The sequence below is a fragment of the Fringilla coelebs genome (genome assembly GCF_963513975.1).
Source record: "Fringilla coelebs genome assembly, chromosome: 11".
NCBI lineage: Eukaryota > Metazoa > Chordata > Aves > Passeriformes > Fringillidae > Fringilla > Fringilla coelebs.
This window is the reverse complement of record NC_140037.1, coordinates 17,908,292-17,928,099: the sequence shown is the minus strand read 5'-3', so window position 1 is coordinate 17,928,099 and position 19,808 is coordinate 17,908,292. Positions and strand designations below refer to the sequence as shown.

General features: G+C 39.1%; 1 protein-coding gene across 2 annotated transcripts; it reads right to left on the bottom strand.

Moving 5' to 3' along the window:
* Positions 1-69: 69 nt before the first annotated feature.
* ZC3H12B (zinc finger CCCH-type containing 12B) lies at positions 70-19,752 on the bottom strand. 2 transcript variants are annotated; one of them, XM_084212802.1, is made up of 6 exons: positions 19,494-19,752; positions 8,299-9,064; positions 7,568-7,707; positions 6,618-6,852; positions 6,424-6,530; positions 70-5,883 (listed from the first exon to the last, which is right to left on the bottom strand). In XM_084212802.1, the coding sequence occupies exons 2-6, from the start codon at positions 8,898-8,900 to the stop codon at positions 4,463-4,465; spliced, it is 2,505 nt and encodes an 834-aa protein (XP_084068928.1). In that variant the 5' UTR covers positions 8,901-9,064; positions 19,494-19,752; the 3' UTR covers positions 70-4,462. The 2 variants fall into 2 exon arrangements, with proteins under 2 accessions (XP_084068928.1, XP_084068929.1); XM_084212803.1 differs by lacking the exon at positions 19,494-19,752 and having other exon boundaries at positions 8,299-9,252.
* Positions 19,753-19,808: the final 56 nt, after the last annotated feature.

The window sequence follows — 19,808 nt, the reverse complement described above, 5'->3', positions numbered from 1 at the left end:
ATATATAAACTATAACATATTTCATATTATTAAATAATTGTGCAAAACATGTACATAGAGCAGGAGGGGAACAGGTGATAGCCTATACTTCTTTTAGATTCTTGCAATTCTTTTGATACATTTACAAACTTTAAATACAGACCAAAATCAGCAATATTGTATAATGACTCTTGAAAGGCTAACCAAACACTGGCATAAGAATAATTTACGTGATGGTGCAATTGTATTTTTCCAGTTGAAATATTGCAGGAAATACACTTAATGAGGGCTCTGTCACACAAACAAGCAATAGGTACATCAGAAGAGTGTGAAAGCTGGATGCTCACCATAGAGGTAACTGTGACAGATGCTTCAGGTAAACTTTTGGCAAGTCAAGATCAAGTAATACTTCAACTTTGGAACAAAGTTTCACAGAAGTGATGCATGTTCCTTCCCCTTAGTGTGGAGTTTTTAAAATTACAGTAATCCAATGTTCCTGTTTGTGGATTGATGTAGATCAGGTATGCATACATGTCACCAAGTATTTTTAACTTTATTATTTGAACAAAATGCCAAAATGCATAATTTGGGACAAACTGGCATTAGAAGTATGTAGGGGGAAACTCACCTATTTAGATATTTTTGGTTTTGTTTTTTTTTTTTTTCAATGAAGCTCCTTCTCCTTGTTCTAAACAACCATACTCCACATCTATTTTTAACTTTACAGCTAAAGCATTTTTACAAAAGCTAAACAGACTCATGCTAGTAAATAAATTACATGCTGCAGCAACTAGAGCAGTGCCCACTTACCACTACAGAGATTTAAGAATACCACATACTGGTTTAACATCCATTTTCACTCATTTTGTCATTAAGACTTACATTATATTTGGGTCAACCAAAAAAACCCAAAGAGATTTATAAAATTTTACAACAATTAAACAGTAATGTTTAATTCTACAAATGAATAAAGCCAACTACTGCAGCTCAATATGACAACAACAGGACTAACAGCAGTGAAATCATGTACAATTTACTATATTACTGACATGTAATTCTTACAAAAAACATGAAATAATTTAGACTGACATCCCATAAAGCATTTGGTTTTTGATTTATGAATTTAAAGTTACACACTTTTAAGTGACAAATTATGTGAAAGTAATATAGCTGAAGATGAAAGAGAATTAAATCAGAACTCCCAGAGAATGCTCTGGCCCCAGTAAAGCACTAAAATCTACTGCTCAACTCTTATCAACTGCAGTAGTCCATGATTTTACCTTCACACTTTTTTCCCCCCTCATCTAGAATTGTTTTTTCACGGATTTTATTAAAATATAGTTTCTAGAACTGTTCTTTTACAGTTTTAAAAACATTTAAATACCATGCTCTAAAAAAGAGCATTTATACAAAGTCTTATATTTACAATATAGACAGTTATGATCAGGTGTTAATAAGATCAACTCTTCCATGTAAGAAGAAATCCAAGCTTATGCACTAAAGATTAATGAATGTGTCAGTGTCCTGAACTGTCTTGTAAACATATCTGAAAACAGGTGTGGATGACCAAATTATCACTTAAAGTAGTTGATCAGGAAAGACTACATCACATAGAAAAGTTGCATTACCTCTAAGGAGGACTAAACAAGCACAAAATTTGCAGGTTATTTCCACAAGGCTGCACTGCCAATTCTGTAACTATGCATGAGAGATGCCAAGAGCTTCTCAGAATAAAACAATTTGCCTTTGAAGTGCCTTAGGGAAATAGTATGCTGGGTTTGTGTTCTCACAGCATTCCCATTGTTTAAAAAGGAATTCTTCCATCAGTAAAACAAAGGTTAGTGAAAATTAAAATGACTGGACAAATCCAACAAAAATGGATATCTCCATAAGCCACCCAGCACTTCATACAGAAATCTCTGTTGAGTTTTCCACATTAGAAAACATCAAAATCACCCACTAATCCTCTCTGAAAATAGCTTATCTTTATAAATGGAGAAAAATGGAACAAACATTTTTCTGCATACAAATATTTAATTCCATGCAAGATGGAAAACATGAGTGCACAATAAACTTCATCTCATACCTAAATAATTTATAAATTAATTGGTTAGAATAAAATAGGGTCTATAGCAATTACTGTTACATTTTAAACACATGCAGATGAGTTAACAGCAACATTTTTACATAAAGTTTAGTGCAAGAATGTATCTGCTTAATAAATAGACTGAAGATACCTATGTAATGCTTTGAGGTGTACACACAGTATTTGTGCACATAATAACCTGGTTCTGAAAAGTTGTCCCTGTTTGTCTATAAACTACAAGTGCCCATTTTAAATAAAAAAATCCATAATTATTCATGGGCTACTTCCCTGTGACACATGGTGTCACAAACATTGTGGTGAAAATGTAATACTGAAGTTAATCTAGAGATTATTTTTTTTTATACACAGTTTTTATACAATCAAGAAAAAGAGATACAATTTGTATCAACAAACAAAAGGTCATTTCTGGTTATTTGAGGCATTGCTCTCAGCTGCTTATATCATGCAAGAGAAGAGAATAAGAATTAATTGCAAATTAAAAATATGAAATGTTTTTGAAAACTGGTCAAGAGTTAAATCTGTTTTCCCCCAGCTATTATAAGTGTCTAAATTATTTTCCCCACTAACAGAGAGAATAGCCAACTAATTAAAACTTAAATTATTTGTAAGTACAGGATCACCTTCAAGTTACTTCATTTCAGATACATAATGACATAGTCATTATATACATCACCTGTACCAACACAAGAAAATTTATCCTGTGTGAAATGATACAGTTATCAAATGTCAGTAAATTAACTGTAGTTGCACCCATAATTGTGGTTTCTTGTTGGTTCATTTGGTGGGTTTTTTATATGACAGAAACCTATTTTGCACGTGATAAAGAGCCCACAAGATATTCTGAATCAAACCAACCACTACAGTAACACAAGTGGAGGAAATGATAAACTTTGTTTCTCAGACAAACAGATAACTAGAAAGCAGCATGCAAGCCATTATCAAAACACCAGAAACAACCCTGACTGCAGCCTCACGTTCTGTGTGTTTCACAGTAAGAAACATTTAGGCAGTGTCACACCTTCTCATGAAGAAACAAAAGGCCATAAACCAGGCCTTCTCAACTTTCATGAAAAAAACTACAGTAGAAGTCAACAAGTCCTAGCTCGAGACATGTCGAGTTAGTCATGGTTCAAAATGTTGAAATATACAGTGGATTCAAAAAAGGGCGTACAGTCAGTGCAGCTTAAAAAAACCAATAAACGCCTCTTTTGGAGACATTTAGCTACAAAGGTTCCCACCCTGAGCAAGATACCAGTTGCGCAAACAATGCCACACAAAATTAGCTCACCTGTTGAAACAGGAATTCTAAAAGCCTTCACGAGGCAAATGCACACCTTTGCGTGGATCTGAAGAGCAAAAACCAGGACAGCTTTGCCACAAACCCAAACTGGAGCATCTCTTTTCAAGAAGCAGCCTTCCCCCTCCACCCTTTTTGAAGGTGATCTCGTACCGCCACCTTGAACGTCAGGCTCACTCAAACACCTTCCTTGCTCCCAGAGGAAGGGCTGTGGTTACTGATGAACTTCCATGTTAACATCCAGTTTTTGCTGCTTCAAGTTGAGTAATCCAGTTTACATAATACTGACAATTTATTTTCAGCTTGTCTAGTTATTTGGGCCAGCAGCTGCTTACTGCACGTTTGAGAGGAGATTCTGGAGAGAAGCTACAGTTAAAGTTTCAGTTTACTGAATGGCACTCATGCCTTTACATTCCTTAATGTTTTGGTCCTAATTTAATAAAGTATTTGGCTTCTGTTGGATTGAACCAACATATTGAACAATGTAATAATAGTTATTCAAATTCTTGAGGGACAGTTCTGAAATTTAAGTATCAACAACCATGTTGACATTGAAAATCTGAAATCAGTTTTTCCTTTTATAAACAATTTAAATTTTTAGCAAATTTACTTTTTCTTCACTACTTAAGATGCCACTAGGCAGTGTCAAAAGACAAAGCTGAAACCCTAAAAGTCATCTTGGTGTGTATAGAGCATACTTTTAGAGGCCGATTAGGTATTTATAAGCAAATTGTAAGTGTACACTAATACATGCAATATAATTGCTAACACTAATTTTGTAGTAACAGCTTTGAGACACTGATTGTGACATTATAGTTCTTAGTGAGCTATCCATGCAGCAAGGTATGCATTTCCTATAAAATACTATTAAAAATCCCTATATTTTAAAATCTTAAAATTTGCAATACAATCAACTTTTATATAGTGCCTCAGCATATATATGATTGCTACTGTGTACAGATCTTTATACTATCTTAGTAGAAAATATTTACAATAGATTGGCCCCTTCCTTCATGTAAGTTTTCCTCTGGGTCCTAAGTTCTGTACAGGTTCATTTATCCAAAAGAGGCTGTACTGCTCTAACGCCCTGTTCTTAATTTGGCAACAATCATAGCTGCCAGCTGTTGTGCATCTGTCATGTGGGGATTCTTCTCCATCACAGAAAGGACAACGCTTGGAGGGAAAATATTGCAGAGGTTCTTGTATGTTTGATACTGATGTTCTGGGATGATATGAGGTTCCCGTGGCTCACCACATATCCCAATCCAGGGATTTCTCCAGAGTTGTTCCATCTTCTCAGGCATGCTTCTTACCATGACAGGTTCATAACATGGCTGCATGAGGTTGTTACTCAGTGGATAGGAGTGGTAAGTGTAGGAGTCTGATGCACACGGCAATGGATCCCAGCTGGCGTGCTGCTCCCGACACAGAGGTGGCCGTCTCTGCCTCGTGGGGTTACTCTCATAAAGCCGAGAGTCAGAAATGCTGTCCATTCTTGTCATCACCAAGGCACGGCTTGGTTGTGCAGTTGATGGATGAACATTTTGAGGCACAGGGTATTCTCCTGGACAACTGGACCGTGCTCCAACAACTGGATGCTGGGCATGTAGGCCTAAGTGGGAAACTGACTGTTTGCGAAGGGATTGCTTAGGCTCTTCAGTTCCGTAACTCTGACCTCTATTTAAGGCTTCATGGTAACCATGAGGGAAAGGCTGAAGACGATTTTTCGATGGCAGTCTGTGGCTCTTCACATTGTCTTCTGGACTGGCATCTGCTACACCCAGATACAAGTCATTGTAAGAGGAATAAGAATCATTACTTGTATGGCTTAAGCAATTGTCAGGACAGGGGCTTGAGTTTCTAGAATACATCCCCTGGTCCATATCAGCCCCGTAATAATCTGAGTTACGGATACTACTTATGCTTAAGTTGGAGAAATCACTGAGTAAGGAGTAATAGCCATGGTCCCCCAGTGACTCGTATTTGGGATACTGGTCAATATAGCTAACTGAGGTGCCATGGCTATTGGTGACTAGTATAGGAGGATATTGCACACTGGACATATGTTCCAGTGAGGATTTCTGATGTACGAACTGTGAGGAACCTGGCACCGGACTGCTTGCAGAACGAGTATTTAATGCACCAGCTGCATGGCTTTTTGGTGGAGGGAGCGTTGGTACACTTAATGCAGAAACCAGAGACGGGACAGAGCTGGCCTCGGACTTCCGGGCTGCTGATAACTTTTCCTCAGGCTCCACAGCTACTGACCTAATGCTTGGATCTGACTGACGTTTTGGGGCAATGCGTTTCACTTCAGAACTGATTTCTCCTTTGGAGCTGGATGGCCCTGTGCCACATTTGGCCAAGGCTCCCTCACTCATAGTTTTCACAGCAGATAATTTGGCACTTATTCGAAGCTCATCCGCTACTGACCTTTGAGGCTGGTTTGCACGTTCTGGGTGGTAATATTTACATTTGTGCCCATAGGTGCACTTTTTACCTGAAAGAAAAGGGTTTTCAGGTTAAATAAATCAAAAACTCATTAATACCAGTTGCAATCTTTTTTCTTTACATCTTTCACCACTTTGCAATAGCATTATTTCTATATTAAACCTCTAAGGATAATGATGTATTTTACATATACAGGCAGTCACAGACTCTGCTGCCAGCATCCATCAGTATCAAAGGCAAGACACACAATTTTTTTTCCTACTGACTTATGATTTCAATCATGACAACATATACACAGTGCTATAAGAACAAATCAGTTTAACACAGTTTTATAAATTACAAATCTCCTCCCTTGAATACAAACCAGAATAAAATAGCAAAAAACTGTACTATGCACAAGGTGTATCTCATAATCATCAATTTTCTGCTACACTGTTTTTATAAATATGTGCTTGAGGGGTATAAAAGCGACATTGTGCTTGGATGGCAACATGAAAAGTGGTACATTTTGTTCTGGTAATGACAAGATGGTAATTGCTTACTTCACCTACCTTTAAATGCAACAAATCAATCTGACTTGGGCACTTACCATAAGGACACGGTTGTTTCTTATGTTCAGGAATAACTGGCCTTTTTCTTAAGAAATTTTCAAGGCTTGGACCATGACGTCCTAAAGGATCATCTGGAGGCATAAATCTAAGGGAAAAGAAATTAAACATGAACAGTTTTTCCTGAGAATGCTGAATTAGCAAATTCATTTACTTTTGAAGAAAAAACCCATACTTGTCATTCACAAAAGAATACATTAGCAGCCGCTCCTCTATGAACTTCTTCCATTCTGGTTTTTCATTCTGAAGATCCCGATAGTTATCATTTGACACAATGATGCCATCTGAGTCGAAAGCAAGTTTTACTATGAATCGATCATCATAGCAAACTACTCTTCTTCCCTGAACTCTTCGAGATGGGGTGAAAACAAGAATTTTTTCTTTCTCCAATTTACGTAAGATTTCTTGATCTGTAAAATAATTTTAGTTGAACAGTTTTTAAAAATGTTTTAAATTAAAGAAATGCAACCTTTGTGTTATGAAAATTCTTGCCTTTTTTGTCTGAGAAAGTATCTTGCAATTATATTCATACATAGTCCTCATTATGATTAAAAACCACCTAGATCTGGATTTTATTTCTGAGGTTTCAAAGCACTGAGTAAATGTTCAATACTTGAACTTCATAACCACTCTGTAGCCATGTACCTTTACTCAGTCTTCCTGAACATGCCAGGAAATCAGGTGTTACTGTATTACAACAGCCTTGTTAGCCTAGAGTAAAATGCAAGGACTTTCTATAGGTCAAAACACATGCTGCCTTTTCAGTGTTCAAGACAACCCTACTAACTGAGTCCCTGGCCTGTTGCTACTTATTTCATGCTCGCCCAACAAATAAGACTCAGTTCCTGTATGCTAAACAACATTTGTGAATGGGAAAATTTCAACTGCTGCTTCTCAAAAGTGTTGAAACCATCCAATAATGTTACAAAAACCACATCATTGTTAACACATGCAGATATTTAAAGGCTTGTTTCCTAGCCAATGAAACTGTTGTGTTTTCAAACAAACAGTTGAGTGCAACATCATCATCACCACATCCACAGCCCAGTACTGGGACCCATCAGAAACATGACAATATATTTTTTTTCTTTTTAACCAAGGGGTCAAAAAAAATCTTGGTGTTACCTGTAATTGGTGCATCAGGTCGAGACTGTTCTTTTCTCCATGCAGGTACAAACACAGTGATATCTTTATGTCCTTTTTCCAGAAACCAATCAACAGCTAATTGAATTCCCCGGCAGGAAAATCCTTCTTTGTTCCCATGGCTGAAGAACATGCAAGTTTTAGAAACAGCAAGGACAAAAGTTACATTTGGTTTTGGTTTTTGTTGTGGTAGTTTGGTTGTTTTTTTCTTCTAAAGCTGCCATGGTCAAAGGATATAAGGAAAACAAAGTCTGTAAAGTTTTATTAGGCCTCCTTACATAACTGGAAAAAGAACATTGTACAGAGCTATTCAGCCATCAGATTAAAGCAACCCTGCTACTTAAAAAAATCTATAAATTATGAAATTTTACTATCCCCAGAGTGAAAGTAAGCAAACATGAAGTTTTTCAGGTTTTTAAATTTTATAAGCTGACCTAATGAAAAATATCACTTTCCCCCACAAACTACAAATAGATTGCTTGAACAAAAGACGTGAGGCCAGAACTCAGATTTCAAATGAAGGCAGAGGAACTGGAATATGGATTACATATAAAGGAGTGACAGAATAATTAAAAGCCTTGACTAAAGACTCCATAAAATAGATGTATTATCAGTGTAATAGTCTACATGGCTTAAAATCACTTTGCCATCAGTATTTTTTTTTAATATTTTAGTGATTTATTATTTTCAAATATTGTGACAGGGACACCCACCTCATAGCGACATTGCTTCCATCAATGACAATTGGCCTCAAGTTATCACTGTTATCCACCACTTCATCTTCCAGTGACAATTCAGGGCTTGCTATTTCCTTTGGGCAAGGGCCTCTTGACACCAGAGTACCAGTGGTACTGCTGGCAGTGCTTTGTCCCTCTGATTCACTTTTGTTGCCAAGTCTCACAAGCTCTGCTAGAACATCATTGATGAGCGCATCTGCTCCCAACTTATTCAGTACAGCCTGGATCTGATCTCCTGCATACCCAAGCTTTAAAGCAAAATCCATTTTAGCTTGGTATTCCTTGTCCAAATTTGTTTTGCCTTCATCTAGCTTCAAGTCTTGTGTGATACTGCTCTGTGAAAAACTTGGGCGATCCAGGCATGGGGACCGGCAGAGCGGCCGATGCGGTTTGGTGGAAACCTCCTTTTCTCTCCACTGAGTACTGCCTCTGAAGTATGGTTGCTCAGGCTCACTTTCTGAGCTCGTCCATTCCTCAGATTCAGCACTGCATTCCCCCGCGTCTTGCTCCACATTTCTGTCTTCTCTGGAGTGCCTCTTCTCCATTTTCAGCTTCCCTACCATAGACCAGGCCGTCATCACGTTCAGCTTCCAGCCAGAGCGCTCAGTTCTCCTTCATTTCCAAAGCCACCTGGAATTCATGCTCAATTGCATCATGTTGGCCAATTAAAAGTTTACACAAGGCTGGAGCTAATTTGCCTTGCTTACTATATTCTGGCATAAGCAACACCAACATGAAGTTCCTTAAAAAAAAAAAGAAAACAAAATTAAAAATTAGGTTTTGGTCAATTCTGCAAAATATTCAACTACAATGATTTTGTTTACAAGTCAGTAGATGTCCCCAGTCATTCACATTTCTATGTAAACTGATAATAATAAAGTATATAATTATACTGTCTGTGTAATCACAAATAAGACTCTCTTTCCCTCCCTCAGTTACTCTACCTACAAAAAAAAAGGACAATTCCCACACAATAAACATAGAACTGGAATGGATTATCTCAGTAATATTTAAAGATAATAAAACAGAAAAGGGTGAGGGAAGCAGTGGAGTCACCATGCACGGAGGTGCTCAGAAAACAACTGGATGTGGCACTCAGTGCTCTGGTCTATTTGACAAGGTGGGGACTGGTCAAAGGTTGGACTCAATGATCCTGGAGGTTTTTTTTCCAACTGAAAGAATTCTGTGATAGTTTAAGTCCTTTATGTCATAGGAAATAAAAACACATTTTCTTTGTGTTTAAATGGCAATTCCAATCTTGATTAGTTAGGTTTAAGTTAGACTTTAAAAACTGCTGTTCTTTCATGTTATTTATTCAAAGACTATCTCTCTAAATACTTAGGTATTATTTTTAAAGTACTCCCTATTTTCATTCCAAGTGATTTTGCTCTCATATAGCACTAATAGCAGTATATTTACAACCCAAGTACTTGCCAACTTATATGTATTAATAGCTTGACCTGGAATGGATTTTAATTAGGTTTCAATACATAACCTTGTACCTTGCCAACATTAAAAAAAAAAAGGATATTAAAAAGTTATTATAAAAGAAGGTTAAAATACAAGGTTATCAGCACACTGCACCCACAGCTTACAAAATATTGCAATGAAGGAATGCTGTAAATACATGTGGCAAGACTAATTTTTTTCAAATAACTGAGACTCTACTGCTTTGGCACTGAACAAAGAACAGCATGATTCTGTTCATCCAAGTTTAAAGAGCTTCATTCTTCTTTCCCAGTTGTCATCTCTCTAAGCACAATGTCACAAAAATTTGGCTTTTGTTAAACTTATCATCTTGAAACCTCCATTCTCTCCTTGACCCTCACAATGCCTCTGATGCCTCCCCAGACTGTCCAAGCCATGTGCAATCACAGAACACTTTTTCCTTGCATCCCCCACTGTGTCCCACACTCCCTCTGTCTGTGAGATGGCCCAGGCAGCCCCAAGCTCATGGTGATGGGTGTCACCCTGACAGCACAGTTACATTCCCCCCCAAAGACAGCCAAATATAAACACACACTTAAAGGAAAGCAAGCTATTATGAATATCTAATTTAAAGCTATTACAGAATTACAGACACTGCTGCTTTAAAATTTTAATTCTCATGATGCTCGCTGCTAAGCAACGAACCAAGTTTCCTTCCTAAACACCTCTTTCAGCACAGTCACGAGCAACTAGTAGAACTGATAATGTGATTCAGAAAAAAGAGTCAGACTAAATCATGTCAATTTTGTTCATAAGGAGCCAAACTGAAAGCATGTCTTTAACTTTGATGGTATTAAAACAGAAAGAAAATATCTGCACGGTAATAAAGTACTGTAATATAAATGAAAACACTTGCAAATTATTCAACAGTCACTATTCAAATGACAATGACTATTTCGAGCTGGTGCTAGAAATACTCTATTCAAAGCCTGTTCATTTCAGCAGGACCAACAGAAATTCAGGTAAAACAATGGACTGAACAGCTTCTTTTGGTCCCTTATGGCACTGTCTTTACCCGACTACCGAGACGGCTCCGCGAGCGGGGCGGCCACGGCCCCGTGACGGACGGAGGAGAGCAGCCGCTCTGACAGAGCCCAGGTGACTCCTGCCACGGCCCCGGCAATGCCCAGGAGATGGGGCGGGGGAGGGGTCCCGGCAAGCGGCCCGGGACCGGGCTATGCCGCTTCCCTGCTCCGGTGTGCGGGGCGGTCGCTGCGCCCCCACGGCCCGGCTCGCACGGCTCCCGGGGAACCGGAGCGTGAAATCTGCGGGCGGGAGCCTCACCCCCTGGGCCGCACCGAGTCGGGGGAAAAGGCAGAGTTGAGTCCCTCAAGGAAACTAATGCCACCTTTATAGGCAGGAATGACTCCATCGCAGTTTCCACAATAACCAGTTTTGTTTTAGAGACCCAAGGGCCGCTGTGAGCAGCGACGCGGGCCCCGGGCGGGTGTGCCCGCACTGCGCGTCTGTCCCCGGGCCGTGCGGCGGGCAGCGAGCGCTCTTTGTGCTGTTAAGCACTCACAAGGAAAATAGAGTCCAAAAAGTTGTTTTTCAGGCTCCCTTAAACCAGGCTATAAGTAAGCAGAGTCCTGTGTTAACAAATACCTTAGAAGGGAAACTGAGCCAAGATACTGTAAGGGCTGTTAGTGCCAGAGGTGTAAGAGAAATGAGAACCTTCCTTCCAACCTTTAAAATATGATTAGAAGAATGCTGGGTGATTTCCATTTGCCAAAGGAATACTTCAATTTTAAGATGCTTAAAATGAATACACGTTCAAATAGTTCTTGTACTTTTAAATTTAAGAAATTAGACATAGTCTAAAGAAAGATCTGAGCACAGATCCACAGCTCACTTAAACATTTAGGGACATGTATAGTAGCATTCACACAATATGTGCTAAGTCAAGCAGCATTTTTAACAGAAGTGTTAAAATGGCAGATCAGGCTTTTCAGTCCCTTGATAATTAGAGCCATATAAATGACAGCATTTTGATTCAGTTTAATGGATTTTTTTTCCTTATCTTACTATGCAATGTCAGTCTCAACACATTCCTGGGAAGTCTCAACACTGTCATTTTGATGAACAGAGAAACCTCAAATTTACACAAATCAAAGGCCTAATACTGTATAGTCTTTATCAAGTGAAACTCAGTACAATGTCAAGAAAAATATTTTACTTTTTCTACTTATTAGGGCTCCTCTTAAATAAAACACTAATATAGATTAAATCTAAAGTACTAGCTATTTACACCAGCAGTGACCACCTTGCCCTTAAAATTGAAACAGCAATTGAAAAATAGCCTGCTAGCTATGATTAGTAATAAATTTTACTTAGAAGCTTCCTATTTTCTGAGTCAATTCAGATAAAGAATTTTAAAAGAAAAACAAATTTGCCATTTCTGTTTCTCCATCTGTCTCTCCCCCTCCTTTAACCATCTTTGGAGAAGAACAATAAGGAATGTGACTTAGCACTCTTCCATTATAGAGGCAAAGGACAAAGGAAGATTTTCAGTGTTGACTCACCAGTTAAGACAAATGTAATAGTTACCACCACCCAACCCTGAAGGGGATGTTCTTCCTTGACAAATGCTGATGGAACACTTGTAATAGTAGGAAAAGTTCAGTTGTGCAGAGAGGGCTGAATTTCAGGAATTCATACACTAGAATATATAGAACTGGAAATTACTTCAGAAATACTACTAGGTTTTACCTTTCTGATCTACAATCTATATTGTAGTTCCTGTCTACACTGAACAGTGATGGGAAAAACCCACCCTAGGCACACACAAATAAATACAGATAGATAGATATACCATATATACATACACATGTAAATTCTAATTCTGTTAGTGTATCACTAGATAAATTTCATGGATCAGTTCAGAAAAGTTAAATACAGCTCTTGCTTCCCAAATGCTGCAAACACTTAAAAGTTTGGTAGTTCTCCTTCCTCACCAAGCCCTAGCCTACTGTTCCTGAAATCCTTAGCTGGCTCAGTTTAAGAAAGTTATGAATGCTGTTTGAGAACTATGGAAATGCAGGGTACCGCCAATGAAAGTAAATAAATAAAATAAATAAAGTAAGGCCCTGAGTTAGCAGATCAAACATTTTCAAACATGAGAATATAATTGAGTGGATATGAAAAACTAGATCCATGAAATCATGCCATGGACTCTTTACCAAAACACCTAATTAACTAGAACCTACTTATTCCTGTCTCTCCTTAGAGTATGAAGAAGCTGATGGGCTCATCATGACAGCTGGAAAAGTGATTGGGTGGGAATTTTTTGAGGGAGGAATGAGTTTGTTTCTTAAACAAATCAAGCTTACAGTGCACCTCAAAAAATAATTGCAGCTGTGCAAAGGGGAAAAACATCCTGCAACACAAAGGCAAGAAAGAGAATCATGACAGACAAAAATATATAAGCATTATCATGCAAAAAAGGAACTGTGCAAGTACCACCCTAAGGATCTAAGTTTCTCACTTTCCTTTTCAACACTGCTGAATGCAAGTTATTGGTGTTTGCCTGGATTACTGAACAGGAATCAGGGAGTAACAGCATCCTTCAGCAATGACAAGACAGCTGAACTAGATTCAAGAGCCAGTCCTTACTTCCCTGACTGTGAAAAGTAATAAGCAAAACTCTGCCTTTTAATGGTTTTTCTATTTCAGGAAAATTAGATTAAATACTGCATTTCTAGTGATCACAACTTAGAAAAAATCCAACCCAAAAACCTTAAGAAGAAAATCCCATATTTGCAACTGAGTTGTCATACGTTTCAAATTTAGATTTTTTTTTTTTTTTTGGCTGACCTTGATGAAAACTTCCTCATTCAGCTTAGCAGAAATTGTACTGAGTTACTATGTTATTATGCTCAACTTCCCAATAACAAGCAAGAAACTAAATAGAAAAGCAGAGCACTTGGCTGCATCAGAAAAAAAAACTCAAAGAAGGTGCTCAGAACTTAATTTTGCTTTTCTAGCTCTGCTCAAACTGTAGATTTGTACATCACAAACACTAGGTGTTTGTCCTTCAAGATTGACAAGAGTATGACTAAACATTTGTGGCACCTTTTATAACAGGTTCAGAAATTAACCTAGAGAACTTTTGGAAAATGCCAGGAACAGAAAAACATAAACCTACCAAGAGACACCACGGAAATGAGAACAAGCATTTTGATTAGCTGTAAGTTGGAAAAATCATGGCTATTTCTGAAAACCCAAAATAAAATATATGAAATAGTAGGGTCACAGTAGATTTGGAACATTAAATAAAACAATATTTTCTTTGCTGTGCAAATATGTGATTAATCCTTTGGCCCAAATCTACAGCTTTTACCAAATCTAAACTTGCCAAGTCATTTTGTTTTCATAATTACACGATTTAACTCAAACCACATGACAGCAACAACACCATAGAATAGAGAACTTGGTAGGAAAGTATCCATTTTTACTGCACTTTTAGCATATTGTGAAGTTTTGTTAAACTGAAAAATTGTTCTAAAAAACTACAGCAAGCCCCCAATGTTTGACGTACTTCAAATTTACTTCAGCAAATACTTTCAGTGATCACTGATACAAGTATTGGAACATACATAAAAGCAAGCTGTGTCTAGCATATCACATAGAGAATCTGAAATTGCTTGAGAAGGAATCAACAGGGGAAGTTGAGGTTGGATATTAGGAAGAAGTTCTTCCCCCTGAGGGTGGTTGGGCACTGGAACAGGCTTCCAGTGCAGTGGGCATGGTGCCAAGCCTCAGAGCTCCAAGAGCCTTGGGACAAAGCTCTCAGGCATGTGGTGGAATTCCTGGGCCAGGAGCTGGACTTTGATGAACCTTGTAGCTCCCTTCCAACTCAGTATATCCTATAATTCTGTGAAATACAAATCAAGTACGAACTGAAGAGAAATGCAAAAGCAGTATAAAATTTAAGCACCTTGTCTCAAACTTCACTAATTTCATCATACTCATAAGTATGAATTCAAAGGGACAGGATGGACATAGCTGGAATTCTAAACAGAGGAAGCAGCATTTTAGTTCTTTCTTAAATTACATGATTCCTGTTTGGAGTTAACCCAATCTAGAAAGAACAGGTAGTGCTGAGCACAAGACACAGGCCTTCTGAACGGAAGAAAATGGAGTATTTCTATTGCATTAGGTATTTAATCATTATTTCCTAAGATAGAAAAAAAAAGGAAATAATTATACAGTAAACACATTTAAAACCAGGTGTTCTAACAATTATATATAGTACCTTTTTCCCACTAATTTTCCCTTTCTATTAATCTTAAGGAGCTACAGCTAGCATTATTGATACTCAAAAGATCTGCTGTTTCTACTAAGGCAATATTTACACTTCAGTTGACAACCCGACATAAAATGAGAGCAAACATGTAACTCCTAAAGCTTATTTGTGGGCAGTTCCTTTAAGCTGAAATGATTTATTTGGATCTATGACCAAAGGAATACACTAGTTCTCCTAATCCACATTCTGATAGGAGGCCATTTGGTGCTACCTACTCTGCAGATATAAGTGACTCATTATTGCTCTGTGAAGGGAAAAAAAAAGTTGTGATTGCAGCTAAGTCAAAGACACATCAAGGATGTGATGCATCTTAACTTATACCAATTCAATTTGTAATTGAATATTTAGAATACTACTCTGTCAGAGCAAACCAAACCAGACTTTAACCAAAGTTGTCCTCCAAAAGCAGTCTCTGATAAACCTGAAAAACAAAGGGTGTTGTTTCTAAAGACCTCAGTACATTGGATGGACCCTCACATGCTATGCCATCAACAAGAGGCAGGAGGGATTCACCTGTTAGGACAGAAGCTTTCTGATAAACTGAAAAAAATCACTTTAGAAACTACCAAAAAAAAAAAAAAAAGTCTGAAGCAGAGAAAGACACCTGACTCAGTAAGTATCAAACAGTACCTTTATGGAAAGCAGCAAGGGGAGCTTGAAGGCATCTTGTGACTTTATATTTTCACTCCAATTACCTTTTGCAAAAACAAAATCAGTACAGGGCTAATTAAGACTGCAACAAGCATGGTATTGGACTAAGTGATCCCCTGAAAGAAGTCCAACGCAAACTAATTCATTTTTGCTAAGATTCCTTTATTCATATGATGGCAACACTGCTCAATTCCAAGGTGAAGAAGTTGGAAAGCCATCATCAAGAACACAAGACAAAAAGCCTAGCACTCTGCTTTTGAAAATGAAAATGACAATCCCTATGCTCCAGCAACTTCATCACATACAAGACCTGAGGGAGGAAGGTTTTCTGGTGTGACGGATTATTTTGTTTTAGGGGGTGGAGTTTTTGTTTGCATTTTAAATCAATATATTTAAACCTAGAAATCAGAAAAGGTAGAGACTTGGCAAAGAGCTGCAAACTAGTATTTAATCTTACAAAAAAAGAAAAAGCACTGCCTCAGGGGGCAATAGCATGTGGTCGTAGGTTGAAATTGTCAGACTTAGTTTTGACTTTATATGATTTGGCTGAGGGCTCAATAAAGGAGTGCATACTTCTTGTCGATATCCCCACTAAACATAAGAGTCTAAACCTTTGGCTTTAACCTAATGTTGATACTCTGCCCCTGTTACAGCATTCAATTAAAACAAGAAGTTGTGTCAGCTAATGAGAACAGATATTAATCTTGATGAGGGTCTCTCTCCAGATGGAACAAATGCAGAAAGGGGCTCTTAAATTCTGACTGTGTAACAAACAAGCACCTTTGCCTGTGCTGGGATTCGTAAAATGCTTTACTTCTACTGTACAATGATTTCCTAATGAAATTCTAGCAGAGGCCTACAACAAATGATGTAAAGCCTAGGTTTTATTTTGACATGGTGAATCAATCTGCTTTCTAGCAAGCCATGTCAAAAATAACCCATGAAAGAAAATTACAATAGCTACCTTTACAAGTTAAAGATACGTAGCTGAAGTACTTATTTAAATACAGAACATATATATATTTGAATAAAAATTGCCAGCTAATGAAGATTTTTTTCTTATTATGGCCAGTCTCATGAATAAATTGGTCACCTCAGAAGGATGAAACTACATCTCAGGAGATGTTTTACTGCTTAGCTCTGCACTTGTAAATGTGTTTCCTAACTCTGAAATATAACTAATGCAATTCTACATATTATGGCACCATACAGCCTGGATCTGTAAAGGTGGTCATGGTATTCTTTTTTCTATATGAATTATCTGTGATACCATGAACATATAATATCAAATAAAGCTTATCAACAAAAAGGGACAGTTCACAGGAAATTAAAAACACCCCACATTAACAGATGGCAAAGCATTTTAAAAATACCACTATTACGGTTCAAACAAGCTTTTCATTTACAATGTATTAAAAAATAGCCTTTTACAATAAAATTACACACCAAAAAAGCTGATATATCTTAAAGTATATAGTTGTCTAGCCATGAAAACATGGCTCTTCAAAGTCCTTTATGCCTAGCAGATTCCATGATGCAAACAAGGACAGCATTCTCAGGTATGTGTAGCATTACAGCCATTTGGGTTTTTTAATTTTTTTTTTTTTTTTTTGCATTATAAGTTGCACAAATCAATATATCAAACAAATTTCAAATGTGGCAACACCTGGGAAATTCTTCCAGATTTATAAAATTGCCTTTCTTCATGTTTCTGAGCCCTACTTTCATACCTGAACCTACATGCTGCCTTCCTTATTCCCAAAAGGCCCCAGTGTTTCTGCTCTTGATTCAAACAGTAAAAAAGTGCAAATGATAGAAGCAATTTGTTTTACTTCTACTATTCAGAGATTTCTAGTAGAATTATAAGCGTTCAAGAAAATAACATTTCAGTTGCAAACTGTACAGTAGCTAGGAAAGTCAAAACCATGAGATGTCTACAATGGAATAATTTGCATTGGAAAAGGCTTCCAGAAATATCAAAGAACAGAAAACCAGAACTTACCTAATTTACAGCTGTTGACAGTAAGAATTTATTTTCTTACTAGTTCATCAAGTGTAATTGGTATCCCTTCATCCATTTTAACCTTTTTCTTGTCATTCTTTCCAAATAGTGAGTTTGGGTTAGGTTTAGATTTAGCAGTTAGGTTTTCTTTTTTAAAAATACCTTTTTTTGTAATCATTCAAATGAAATTGACTTAGGAAGCTTTATGGATTGCTTCTATTAAAACTTGCTAAACATTAGATTATTTTAGAAGGCAAAGAGATCCAGAAAATGTCAACAGTGACAGGACTGATATACAGAAAACAATGTGACATTGGAGAAGAAATGACACATTCCAAAGGCAGCTAAATTACCCTATATTTGAAGATGACCTTGAAATTCCCACTAACCCATTTTTCCATTAAGAAGCAAAAATAATTTTATCAGTAGCACTAGCCAAATTTGTGAAATATACCTTCCGGTCCTACATGTCATAGTTCAGTTACAACATTTGGCAAGCAAAAGATATATCTTATCAACAAAGAATCCTTCCTATACAAAAAAGAGTACTTGACAGGCTCTTCTATTTCAATAAACAAACATACCAAGCATAAGAAATCAGATGGACCTGGAATGCTGCATATTCCCAAGCACTCAGAACTACTGATCTGCATAATGGAAGTTCATAAATGACCAGCATTTTAATATGCCTCCTATTCTTACTCCCCATTTATGGCAACACATGCTAATCACTGCAACACATTGCAAGACTAAAACAAAAAAAGTAAAACAATATCAGACATATCTCAATAAACCCTAATAATTTAGACTCACATCTATCAGAAGACACAATCTAGCTTTTGCTTCAATTTTACTGTTTTGGTAGCTTGTGAAGTAAACGCCTCTTGGGAAATATAATTTCCAAATGATTTAGTGACAATTAGAAAAGCAGACAGCTATGAAAAATAATATTTTCAAATGAACTGATTAAAAAAGTATCTCAAACCTCAAGCATACTGCATGAGTGAGCAGTTCCTTGTTAACAGTTGCATTATAAACCAAAATGGAAGGATGCAAGTTGCAATCATCAGGTATCCTCTACAAAAGTAATTTCCTTATTTCACCACCTTTCTTCGTTAATGCAAGATTCCTGCATTGTTCTTTTGTTCAGACACCGAACACCTTCTCAAACAGCGTGCTAACGCAGCCTTTGCAATCTCTCCTTGGAGCTTTCAATGACTAAATGACGGAGAATTTCCCGGCTCCCTACCCCACTGCCCAGGCCGCTCCACCTGCCCTGCCACAGCGGCCGGCGGGCTCAGAGCGCGTTGCCGCAGGCTGGGCGAGGATGCTGCGAGGGGTCCCCGCCAAGGCCTCGCGTCCCCTCGCCCAGCGCGCGGCTACTGCGGGGCAGGCGGCAGCGGCCAAGGGCAGCGGCCCCGCGGCGGGGAGGGACGCGACGCAGCAGGCGGCCGCCGCTCCTGGTGCGCGAAGGGCGGCAGGGGCACCTCCGGGCAGCGGCGCTGCCCGCGCTGTCCCCGGTAGCGGAGCGCGGTAGGACGGCGGCCCAAGGCCGCGCCGCCGCTGCCGCCGGGCCCGGGCCGCGCCCGACGAGCGGCAGGGGGCGCCCCGCAGCCCCGCTCCCCCCGCCGCGCGGACCCCGGGGGAGGGGAGCGCTCCGCCGGGCTCCGCCGCTCCCCCGCTCCGAGCCGCCCTCGGCACCCCCGCCCCCGGCCGGGGCCTCACCCGCTGCTGTCGCTACGGACACCCTCCGCGGCTCCCTGCGGGATCTGGCGGCGAAGAGGTGAAGGACGGCGCGGCTCGGCGCGGCCGCGGCACGGGCCCCACTCCGGCCGCTCCCGCCGCATGGAGGGGGAAGGGCTGGCCGGAGCAAGGGGAGATGAGGGGGCGTGGAGGAGCAGAGCCAGGACGGGACGGGATGGGGAGGGATGGGGGAAGTGCGGGCGCGGAGTTCAGCGCCGACGGGAGCGCGGGGGCCGCTGCCGCCGCCTCATCGCCGCCCGCGCCGCACCGGGCCCGCGCCGCCGCCGCCCGGCCGCC

Coding starts and splice junctions, on each gene's coding strand:
- ZC3H12B (XM_084212802.1), bottom strand. CDS start 8,900: ATGACGGCCTGGTCTATGGTAGGGAAGCTGAAAATGGAGAAGAGGCAC. Junction 6,853..7,567: donor ACCTGATGCACCAATTACAG/GTAACACCAAGA, acceptor ATTATTTTACAG/ATCAAGAAATCTTACGTAAA. Junction 6,531..6,617: donor TATTCTTTTGTGAATGACAA/GTATGGGTTTTT, acceptor CTTTTCCCTTAG/ATTTATGCCTCCAGATGATC.